Source organism: Triticum urartu, chromosome 6 (genome assembly GCF_003073215.2).
Source record: "Triticum urartu cultivar G1812 chromosome 6, Tu2.1, whole genome shotgun sequence".
Taxonomy (NCBI): Eukaryota; Viridiplantae; Streptophyta; class Magnoliopsida; order Poales; family Poaceae; genus Triticum; species Triticum urartu.
Window position 1 is genome coordinate 523003764 of NC_053027.1, and position 9638 is coordinate 523013401.

General features: G+C 50.0%; 2 protein-coding genes across 3 annotated transcripts; both read right to left on the reverse strand.

Annotated features, from left to right (window-relative positions):
- Positions 1 to 466: 466 nt before the first annotated feature.
- Positions 467 to 3756, reverse strand: LOC125514835. Its single transcript, XM_048680202.1, has 2 exons — positions 1604 to 3756; positions 467 to 1459 (listed from the first exon to the last, which is right to left on the reverse strand). The coding sequence occupies exons 1-2, from the start codon at positions 3611 to 3613 to the stop codon at positions 980 to 982; spliced, it is 2490 nt and encodes an 829-aa protein (XP_048536159.1). The 5' UTR covers positions 3614 to 3756; the 3' UTR covers positions 467 to 979.
- A 2513-nt stretch (positions 3757 to 6269) lies between these two features.
- Positions 6270 to 8674, reverse strand: LOC125514836 (peptide methionine sulfoxide reductase B5). Of its 2 annotated transcripts, none has more exons than XM_048680204.1 (3): positions 8384 to 8674; positions 6686 to 6842; positions 6270 to 6583 (listed from the first exon to the last, which is right to left on the reverse strand). In XM_048680204.1, exons 1-3 carry the CDS (start codon positions 8476 to 8478, stop codon positions 6431 to 6433), a joined length of 405 nt encoding a protein of 134 aa, XP_048536161.1. In that variant the 5' UTR covers positions 8479 to 8674; the 3' UTR covers positions 6270 to 6430. The 2 variants fall into 2 exon arrangements, with proteins under 2 accessions (XP_048536161.1, XP_048536160.1); XM_048680203.1 differs by having other exon boundaries at positions 8278 to 8648.
- Positions 8675 to 9638: the final 964 nt, after the last annotated feature.

Genomic DNA, 9638 nt, shown 5'->3' on the forward strand with positions numbered 1-9638 from the left:
AGAATGAATATTCATGGGTGATTTAGGATCCACGTTGAAAGTGCCCTTTCTCAAATCTCGTTGAAGCTCCGCCACTTCATCCAACCACACAGGTTGGATTCGACTAAGTTTGAGGTGCGTGATCGCGCAGAGTGAATTGACCTGCAAAGTATCGAAACGGAAGGGAAAAAAGAACCCCGTTTTAACCCACGCATGCCTGATGCTTCCGCGAACACGGCTCTGCACCTGCAGTTCGATCGGGGGCATAGAATAGTTTTCGTGAAAATATGGCAAATTGTGCCGCCGTGGTGACCACGTCCCGGACATAGAATTCTCTGCACGTAGTACGTCGTACTAGTACGCACAACCGTTGGCGTCAAACCAAATCAAGATAGAGTTCATTCATTGTCCTGCTCATGTCGCATCATATGAACATTTCAACTCATCAAAAAAACAATAAAAGAATCAAATGAACATAGTTCTTCTACGTGGTTAGAAAAAAAAAAGGCTGGAACTATGCGTATTATATGCGCCGTCCTGTTTCACAACTATATATACACAGTGAACTCTCTAATCACATTGACCCGTGATCTATACAACTCCCTATAATACAAAAAATAGTCCTGTGTTCTTGCAATATACTCCCTCCGTCCATGAATAAGTGTATTTTTACGTTTTGCTTTAAGTTAAAGTTTTAAAATTTTGATCAATTTTATAAAAAATAGTAATAACATATATGACATAAAATTGGTATATTACGACAGTGCATTTCAAAAAGAATCTAGTGATACTACTTTAGTGCCATAAATGTTGCTACTTTTCCTGATAAAGTCGGTCAAAGTTTTAAAATTTTGACTTGAGACTAAAGCTAAATGTACACTTATTTACGGACAGAGGGAGTATACTAGGAAAAGAAATCACAACTCCCGTAGGTAATTGCATCTCGTTTTTCAATCCTCCCACTTCGTATTCGTAGCGTCATTGCAGTCTTTCGTTTGGCTCAGCCGACGCTTTCTCCTCCTCCAGCACCGGCAGCGTCTTCGCCGGCGGCGAGCAGCTGGAGCGCGGTGTCCACGATGGCAGAGAAGCTCTCGCGGTGCTTGCCGATAGGGACGCTGCCGGAGAAGACGTGGTAGCACTCCACCTCCGACGTCGTCTCGGCGATGGCCTCGAGCAGCTGCCTCATCCCGAGCTCCCGGAGCAGTTCCACAAAGCCGCCGTCGCCGCGGCGAGGCGAGCTCGTCATGAGCCAGACAATCTGCTGCACCACGAACCGCCGCATCCGTGGCACTCTGATCTCCGGGTACCTGTACTGCCGCAGGATGCCGACCAGCCGCTCCACGTAGGCGCGCTCGTCCAAGCCGGCCCCGCGCAGCTCGGCGGTGAACTGGTCGACGTCGAGGAACCTGCAGATCTGTGTCGTCAGCCCGACGGACACTTCCAGGATCTTGTCTCGTCCTGTCATGGTGGCTCCCAGCACCTGAATGCCAAAGATATACGTATAATTGTGTGTGTCATCCACATGTCATATCTAAGTAAGTACGGTTCAAGATCATGTCAGCCATGGTTAGGTAGGATCACGCAGAAATACTACAATAACATGACCAAGTAAGAGATGTCGTACCGTGGGCATGGCCTTGGTCACCGTGCTCAGGCGCGTTCGGTGCTCCGCTCCGGCGTAAGCGCAGAGGTTGCGCAGCACCCTCATGGCGTTGAGGCACCGAGCGTCGTGGGCGTCCAACGCGGACGCGAGCTGATCGAGCACGTCGGCCCTCTTGAGGATGGCGGAGCAGCTCGCCTCGCTCTCCAAGGCAAGCATCGCCAGCGCCTCGCCGGCCTCGTTCCCGAGCTCGCACTCGCCGGCGTTGAAGAATATGGAGAGCAGCAGGTTGACGACGCCCCCGGTGCCGACGATGGTCTCCTTGGCCCTCTCGTCCATGGCCATCCCGGTGAGGACGTCCATGGCCAGCTTCTGCAGCTCCATGCGCTGGTGGCCGTGCTGCAGGACCCCCCGGAGGTTGCTGACGGTGAAGACGTTCTCGGCGACGTCCCGCCGGAGCGCCTTGCCCGTCGCCCCCGTGGTGTAGACGAGCATCTTGATCACCTGGAGCGCGCGCTTGACGGAGCGCACCTGAGAGTCGGAGGCGCTCGGGTTGAGGAGCAGGGCCGGCGAGACGTGCGTGAACTCCACGATCTTGGCGAGCAGGCCGCGCGCGTTGCCGATCTTGCCGCAGTTGTCGTGGTCCCTGGCCAGCTTCTTGAGTATGTGCAGGCCCAGAAGGTTGAACTGCAGGTAGTCGTAGATCCGGTCTGGCTGCTCGGCGGCGGCGGCCCCCTGCGGGTGGTCCAGGGACGTCGTCGGCGGGCCGCGGCCGGTGTAGAGCAGGGACATGACGGACTCGATGGCGCCGGGGATGCCGGAGACGCGGAGCGCGTTCTGGCGCTTGCCGGCGAGCTTGGAGACGACCTGGGCGGCGCACCTGCGCACCTCCTCCTCGTCGTGGCGCTTCCAGTTGAGCATCTCGACGGCGCGCTCGATGGAGCGCGGGTTGGTGCCGAGCTTGCGTAGCGTGTCGCGCGCGGAGCCCTTGCTGGTGGCCAGCTGCTGCAGGATGCGGGCGCCGATGAGCTGCTCGTCGAGGAAGTCGGAGAGGATGAGGTCCTCGGCGAAGGTGACGAGGTCCATCTTGATGCCGTCGAAGATGCTGCCGGCGACGCACTGCGAGTAGGCGTCGTAGAAGAAGCGCTTGAGGGAGACGAGGCCGTAGGGGCCGAGCTCGCAGTCGGCGCTCACCTGGTCGAGCAGCTTGCAGACGGACATCTTCCACGTCCAGTAGGCCTTCTCCAGCAGGAAGAGCGACGCCTCCAGCAGCGCCAGCGCGTAGAAGAGCAGCAGCGCCGGCCGCATGTTCTTGGCCTCGTCGAAATGATCGCGCTTCGAGAGCCGCGTCACCGAGAGCGCGACGCAGGCCAACGCCGAGAGCACCTGCAGCCAGTTGAGCAGCCTGCCGATCTTCTTGGAGACGAAGACCCAGCCGGTGTAGGGGAGCAGCGGCACGTCGGGGGCGTGCCAGGTGCGCTGCTTCATGAGGGCCACGATCTGGCGCTGGAAGAGCGCCGCCGTGGCGCGCGTGTCGCCGTCCCCGAGCGCCGCGGCCGTGTGCGGCTCGGCGATGGCGTGCGCGAGGCGGCGGAAGAAGCGGGAGCTGGAGCGCAGCGCGTTGCCGGCCGTGGAGGTGAGGGTGGCGTGGTGCTGCCACTCCAGCTCGTGGCTGCGGCTGAAGACGCGCGCCGCCTCGCTGACGAGGATGACGGTGATGCACCAGAAGTCGATGATGTAAAGGTCGCTGGCGAAGCCGCCGAGCAGCACGACGGTGGCCCACGCGAAGTCGAGCTTGCCGAGCCCGCTGGCCGCCTTCTCGAGGACGGCGAGCCGGAGCGCGAAGAGCGTGAGCCGCTTCTCCGGCGGCTCCCGGCCGCCGCCCCGGCCCGAGCTGCCGCCGTGGCCGCTGCCGCTGCCCGGCGTCATCTCCCGCCACGGCTCGGAGAAGGATATGGAGCCGCCGCCCCCGCTGCCCAGGCCGGCGCCGACCCGGTGCTGGACGACCTCGATGATCGGCGGGTTCTTCTTCATGGCGCCGTCGTCTTGGTTGGACTTGGTGAATGGATGGGAAGCCAGGAAACGGGATTGGATTTGAAGCGAATGCTTGCACGCACGGCACGAGCTGAGAAGGTTTCTACTTCCACAGGTTTGGCTGCGTCAACGGTCAAACTCATGAAGAGATGAAGGCTACTAGTAGTAGTAGGACAATGAGGACGTGGAAGCAGAAGGCGCGAAGTGGCCCATGATTGGGTGCCCGGACGTGGCGAGGGCGACGGCGACATGATCGGCATATTATTCCACCGAGTTTTGTGGTTGGTGCAAGGAACAATATCTCTGTGGCTCTGTCTGACTTGTACACATCCATGGGAGCAAGAAGAACGGTGTTGAGAGAGGAAGGTAAATGGGAACCTTCTTGTTGTGTTGGTAGATAAAACTCGGGTGAATGCCGGAGAATCGGTGTACGTGAGTGAGTGTCGTAAAAAAGGACGCAGACCAATCGAAACGGAGGGAGGGAGGGAGGGAGGGAGCGCCAGCGCCAGCTTACTGACGTTGCCGTGCAAGCAAACGACAGACTACGATCGACCGCCTGAATTGGTCCGTCGGCCCGGGTTCATCTTTTGTTCCACGTCTGTAGCACGTACGTACGTACGTGGCCGCCGCCTTCCCCCTAGAGTCTCTCTTATCCACACAGCCACGGACGGTAGCTCCCGCCATCGGAGCGCCAGCAGCTCATTCTGAGAATGTTCATATGATTTGACATGGACAACTGAGGGAGGGAGTACATATGGTGAGAGATTTAAGGCGGTTAATTAATGGAAATGTTGATGTATTAGTGTATAAATACGGTCAAACATAAAAGAGATTGACTCTCCAACAAAGTTGGAAGTATGCGAACCAACCTCTGGTTGAGATGGTTAGGTGGACAGTGATTTCCCCAACCCACCAGGGTGGTTCAAATCCTGGTGCTCGCATTTATCCTGAATTTATTTCAGGAATTCCGGCGATACGCGTATGCATGTGTGCGTTCATAGGGGTGAGTGTATGCGTGTTTATATGAGCGCTTGCATCTGTACTGCGTTTAAAAAAAACAAAGCTGGAAGTACACTCTTTCAAAAACGGAGGGAATACGTGCGGTGCAGAGAGTTTTATGTCCGGGACGTGGTCACCACAGCGACACAGCTTGCCATATCTTCGCAAAATCCATTTTATGGCCCCGACCGATGCAAAACCGTGTTCGCGAAGCATCAAGCATGGGTTAAAGTGCCTATTGAGTATAACTCGGATTATTAGGTTCCTCATGGATGAAACCACGATGGATTTAACTTCTAGACTTGGCACTGGTGCTTGCATTTTTTTGAATTTAGTTTGGGATTTTCGGCGATGTTTGTTCGGTGGGAGAATACATTTTCATCAATTACGAAGGCGCATGTGGTGACTTCGTTAATCTTAAGATGTTGTGTCGGCTCATATCTCGGATGTACTTATAACGACAGGGTGTACGTGTGCGTTCATAGGGGTGACTATATGGCTTCGGCCACCGGTTGGATTTCTAGGAGGGTGGTTGTTCTGAGGCGAGCTCAGGCGATTTGGTACAAGCACGGTCTCTCTGCTATGACAATGGAATCATTGGTAATTCGAGATGGTGTCCAGTTAGCATTAGATCTGGGCTACAGAAAGGTAATAGTTGAAACTGACGCCCAAAGTTTGGTGAAATTGTGGAACTCTCCAGATTTTGATCACTCGGAGATTGCTACCACAATGAAAGATATTCAAGAGCTTTGCGGGAATTTTGAGGAGTTTTGCTTAACTTCCATTCCGAAAGAGGCGAACGAATTAGCACATCTTTGCGCTAAACACTGTAATTCCTCTAGAAGACGTTGTCTCTCGATAAATTATGTTCCAGCCTTCCTTACGGCTTGTGTGATGAAGGAACATACTCCCGCTACTTAATTCAATAAAGCTCTCGATTCTCAAAAAAAGGTAGGGCGGTTGTTCTTTAGCCCACCAGAGATTTTTTTTTTAATATGCAAAGCTTGCACATCTTTTCGTCGATGGAAGAAAATAGAATAAGTATAAATGAGGGTACAACACATTGTGATGAAGTTCACAATGTTGAGCAGCCCCATTTGGAGCCCAAACGTGGGATAACGAGCACAACTAGATCCAAGGTGAGCAAACCAGACATGGTGGTAGTGGGTGGTCGGAAGGGCACCCGTAGAAGCGGAGGAGCCCAAACGTGGGATAACAAGCACAACTAGAATTGAGGTGAGCAAACCCGGACATGGTGGTAGTGGGTGGTCGGAAGGGCTTGCTTCCGCCGGCATGGCAGGAGAAATAGGTGAAATGCCGATAAATAATTGGATGAGGGTGGAGGGATGGGGCTGGTCCGGAGAGACAAGGTGGTTTCCGCAAATGTCAGTCTTTTTAAAAAACACCAGAAGCTCACCTTGCACATGTTGGATGAAGATGAGATAGTAAAACATGTCGGATCGCAGACACACCATCATTATCAATTTGATCTTTTATACGAGCGGAAAAACGCTCTCAGACCAAACAGATTAGGTCACAGTTCACTACAATGTAAGTTCCTCCCTCCGTTCTAAACTAAGTGTTGTGGTTTTAGTTTAAATTTGAACTAAAACCACGACACTTATTTTGAAACAGAGAGTATAAGATTATAGTCTGGTTAACAGTAGAAACTTGCAAGACAATATTTTATTTACCCGCTTTCCGCAGTTTCGGACCAGGGGAATTCATCCACACAACTCCGAGAAAACGGATTCTGGAACCTAATCATTATTATGCATTTGTTTTCACAAGTTCATCCAAATGACTCGAGAACCGGATTCAGGAGGAGGCAGGAGTAAACTTGATGGAAACGCTGTTGACGCAGTGGCGCTCATCGGTAGGCGTCTTGAAGCCTTCTCCCTTGAACACATGGCCCAAATGCCCACCGCAAGCTGCGCATGTGATCTCAACCCTCCTACCATCAGGGTCAGGCTGAACACAAGGGAACATGGTACCATTCAGTATGTTACCCAAACAAACAAAATAAAGGACCTGATGATAGAATCAAGTAAGTGAACGGCTGCTGAAGCATACCGTCCGGTGTATGGCTCCAGGAAGTCCTTCGAAGAAGGCCGGCCAGCCGCAGCCGGAGTCGAATTTGGTGGTGGACTTGTACAGGGGCGTTCCGCAGCCAACGCAGTTGTACGCCCCGTCACCATAGAACTTGTTGTACTCGCCTGTTCCCGGCAACCTGGATCGCAATGTGAGGTTAGTTTGATGGCATGTGCTCCAGCATGCTGGCACCATTTTCAGAAATTATTTTACACACCAGGTGACAAACAAAGGTTGTCATGTGGAACTTCAGAGTTTAGCTCCCTTTGGGCTAACTTTAGTTCAGTTTCTATAGGTTTTTGCAGCTTCTCTAGTTGTTTAGTCAGGCCACTGTGGGTGGTTTGTACATCTTGAGCATTTTTCGGCATTCTTCTTATATAGACATTGACGCCAATTTAGATGCATATTTGAGAAAATGACAGAATTTCAGACCCATAACAATGGATGGAATGTAACTGAAGTTTACTGTTTGAGAAACCACAATTGTGCGTAGGCTAAAAACAGTTTGATAAGGCTACTTCGGTATGGACTTGCACCAGTAATAATGCGTATGCACATTTATTACTCCCCTGATCTCTTCTCATAGAAGCTCTAAAGCAACTTAAGCTTTCAAATATACACAAATCCGAATCCTGATGCATAAATGTGGCGCTGGTGGTACACAGGTCAAATTTCTTCATATGGTTTCAGCTCTAAGAATTATCCCAATTAACACTGGCAGATTGATGTGAATGTTAATTGGTTCACATCAGAACTATCGTGCAGAACATGCACAAACGGCATGGCTGAATGGAAGGGCTTTAGGAGGACGAAGATACCATTGAAGAGTATATTCCGCCTCAATAGAAGTGAAGCGAAAAACCTATGGCCTATACTGACTAGAGCCATGATCGATATATTTCAGTGATAATAACATAATACTCCCTCCGCCCGAAAATACTTGTCATCAAAATGAATAAAAAAACATGTATCTAGAACTAAAATACATCTAGATACACCCCCTTTTATCCATTTTGATGACAAGTATTTCCGGACGGAGGGAGTACTAACATTTACCTTCTTTTAGACTTCGCTCTCCAATTTTAAATCTTCCAGATTATACAATTAGATTTTGAATAACCTTTCTTTCTAAATTTTTGTTTTTTCTAGCTCTAAAGCAAAGTACTAACTAAATCATAACTCAGTTTCAAATTCTGAAGTTGCTAAACACATATTCAGCGTGGTAGTTTCTGAACAACTTGACACTACAGGGAACTGTCAACAAGAGTACAGGGCATCAGGCACGTCTGCAGATTTATTTATTTTTGCAAATTTAGATGCATATCCTGACTAGGGTTATTATACTGGAGTACATCTTTTTTTACTCTATACAATTATATATTCCTTCTTACTCCAAGTAGTGAGAAGTCAACCCAGACAGGTTGGCTTAACGCAAGTAGCCATAAACTGGCTGAGGTATTGCTAAGTGGGGATCCAATTGTTCAATTAGGGTTGGCATGATCCATCAATAAAAACAGAGGAACGGTGAGTAGCAAGCAGAGTCAACGGGCTCGAAACTCCAAGAATCCTCTTACCAATCGATGGCCAAGGCGCCAACATCAAAATCGGCCAAACACGCATGGCATACACTCGAGGAACAAACTGGCGGATCGAGAGATGGCAGAAAGTATATATACTGACTCGGTGCCCTTGAGGCGGAGGATGCGGAACTGCTCGGGGTTGAGGACGGCGCGCCACTCCTCCTCGCTCCTCGGCTTGCTGTCGCCGGACGCCATCGATCGCGCGCGCGGCGAACGCAGGGAACACGAAGCGGGCGGAGCGCCGACGAGGGAGACAGGGAGGGGAAGAGGATAGCGGAGACCTTTTGCGCGGTGGGGGCGACTGACCACGTTTTGATGCCTGCGGGTGGGAAGGGAAGCGCGGCGTCCATTTGGCACCCGATTCAATTCATGTGTTATTATCCTTATCCGGATCCGGTGCGCAGGTGCGTTGAACTTGGACGGGTTCTCGGCTCGCCCGCGTGAATCCTCCCTCAATCGTGCTCCCGGTGTTCGTAAATACCCCCTCCTAAATACTCCTATAAGCCTTTTTAAAAGATTTTAATATAAACTAAATACAGAGCAAAACGGATGAATGTCACTTTAAAATTCGTCTATATACACCCGTATCTACTTCACATCCAAATCTCTGAAAATACATATTTAGAAACGGAGAGCATACATGAATCCAACATGAAACACTTTGTATGCATATGTGAAACGGATAGGTAAGCGCCGTTTTGGCTCTCGGGCTCTGATGAGCCGAGAGTAAACAGTAAAGTTATTTAAAATACTAAATATACTTAAAAAAATCCAAATTTATTTGTGGTGAAAGATGCTTGAGCGATGATCTCCGTACCAAATTTGATGATATTTAAACATGCGAGGAGCTCGTGACAAAAAAAACAAAATTCGGGTCTGAGAGGAACTTTTGAGAGAACAACATTGTTCATGTCTGGATTTGTCTCTTTTGCCGTGCGCTTCTGAAATGTCCAAACATCACCAATTTTTGCACAAACATCACACACAGACACATCTTGCTTGCCAAAAAAAATCATAATTGTTTTTCTATTTTAATCGTGTTACTGTTCACCGGGCTCATCTGAGCCTGCACACCGAATTGAATATTTGAACGGATAGCTGCAGCTTTAAATTATTCAAAATATAGAGGAAATTTGAGTGTCAACTAATTCTCCACAGAGGGGTATAATATAATTTCCTCTCTTGCATGTGACATCAAGATCAAACTCAATAATATAATACTCTCTTCGTTCCTAAATATAAGCCTTTTTAAGATTTCAATATGGACAACATGCAAATCAAAATGAGTGCATCTACGCTCTAAAATACGTCTATATATATCCTAATGTCGTTCGTATTAAAATATATAAAAAGAC

Coding starts and splice junctions, on each gene's coding strand:
- LOC125514835 (XM_048680202.1), bottom strand. CDS start 3,613: ATGAAGAAGAACCCGCCGATCATCGAGGTCGTCCAGCACCGGGTCGGC. Junction 1,460..1,603: donor TGACCAAGGCCATGCCCACG/GTACGACATCTC, acceptor TTTGGCATTCAG/GTGCTGGGAGCCACCATGAC.
- LOC125514836 (XM_048680203.1), bottom strand. CDS start 8,633: ATGGACGCCGCGCTTCCCTTCCCACCCGCAGGCATCAAAACGTGGTCA. Junction 6,843..8,277: donor GGCGCCTTGGCCATCGATTG/GTAAGAGGATTC, acceptor ATTGCGATCCAG/GTTGCCGGGAACAGGCGAGT. Junction 6,584..6,685: donor CTGGAGCCATACACCGGACG/GTATGCTTCAGC, acceptor CCTTGTGTTCAG/CCTGACCCTGATGGTAGGAG.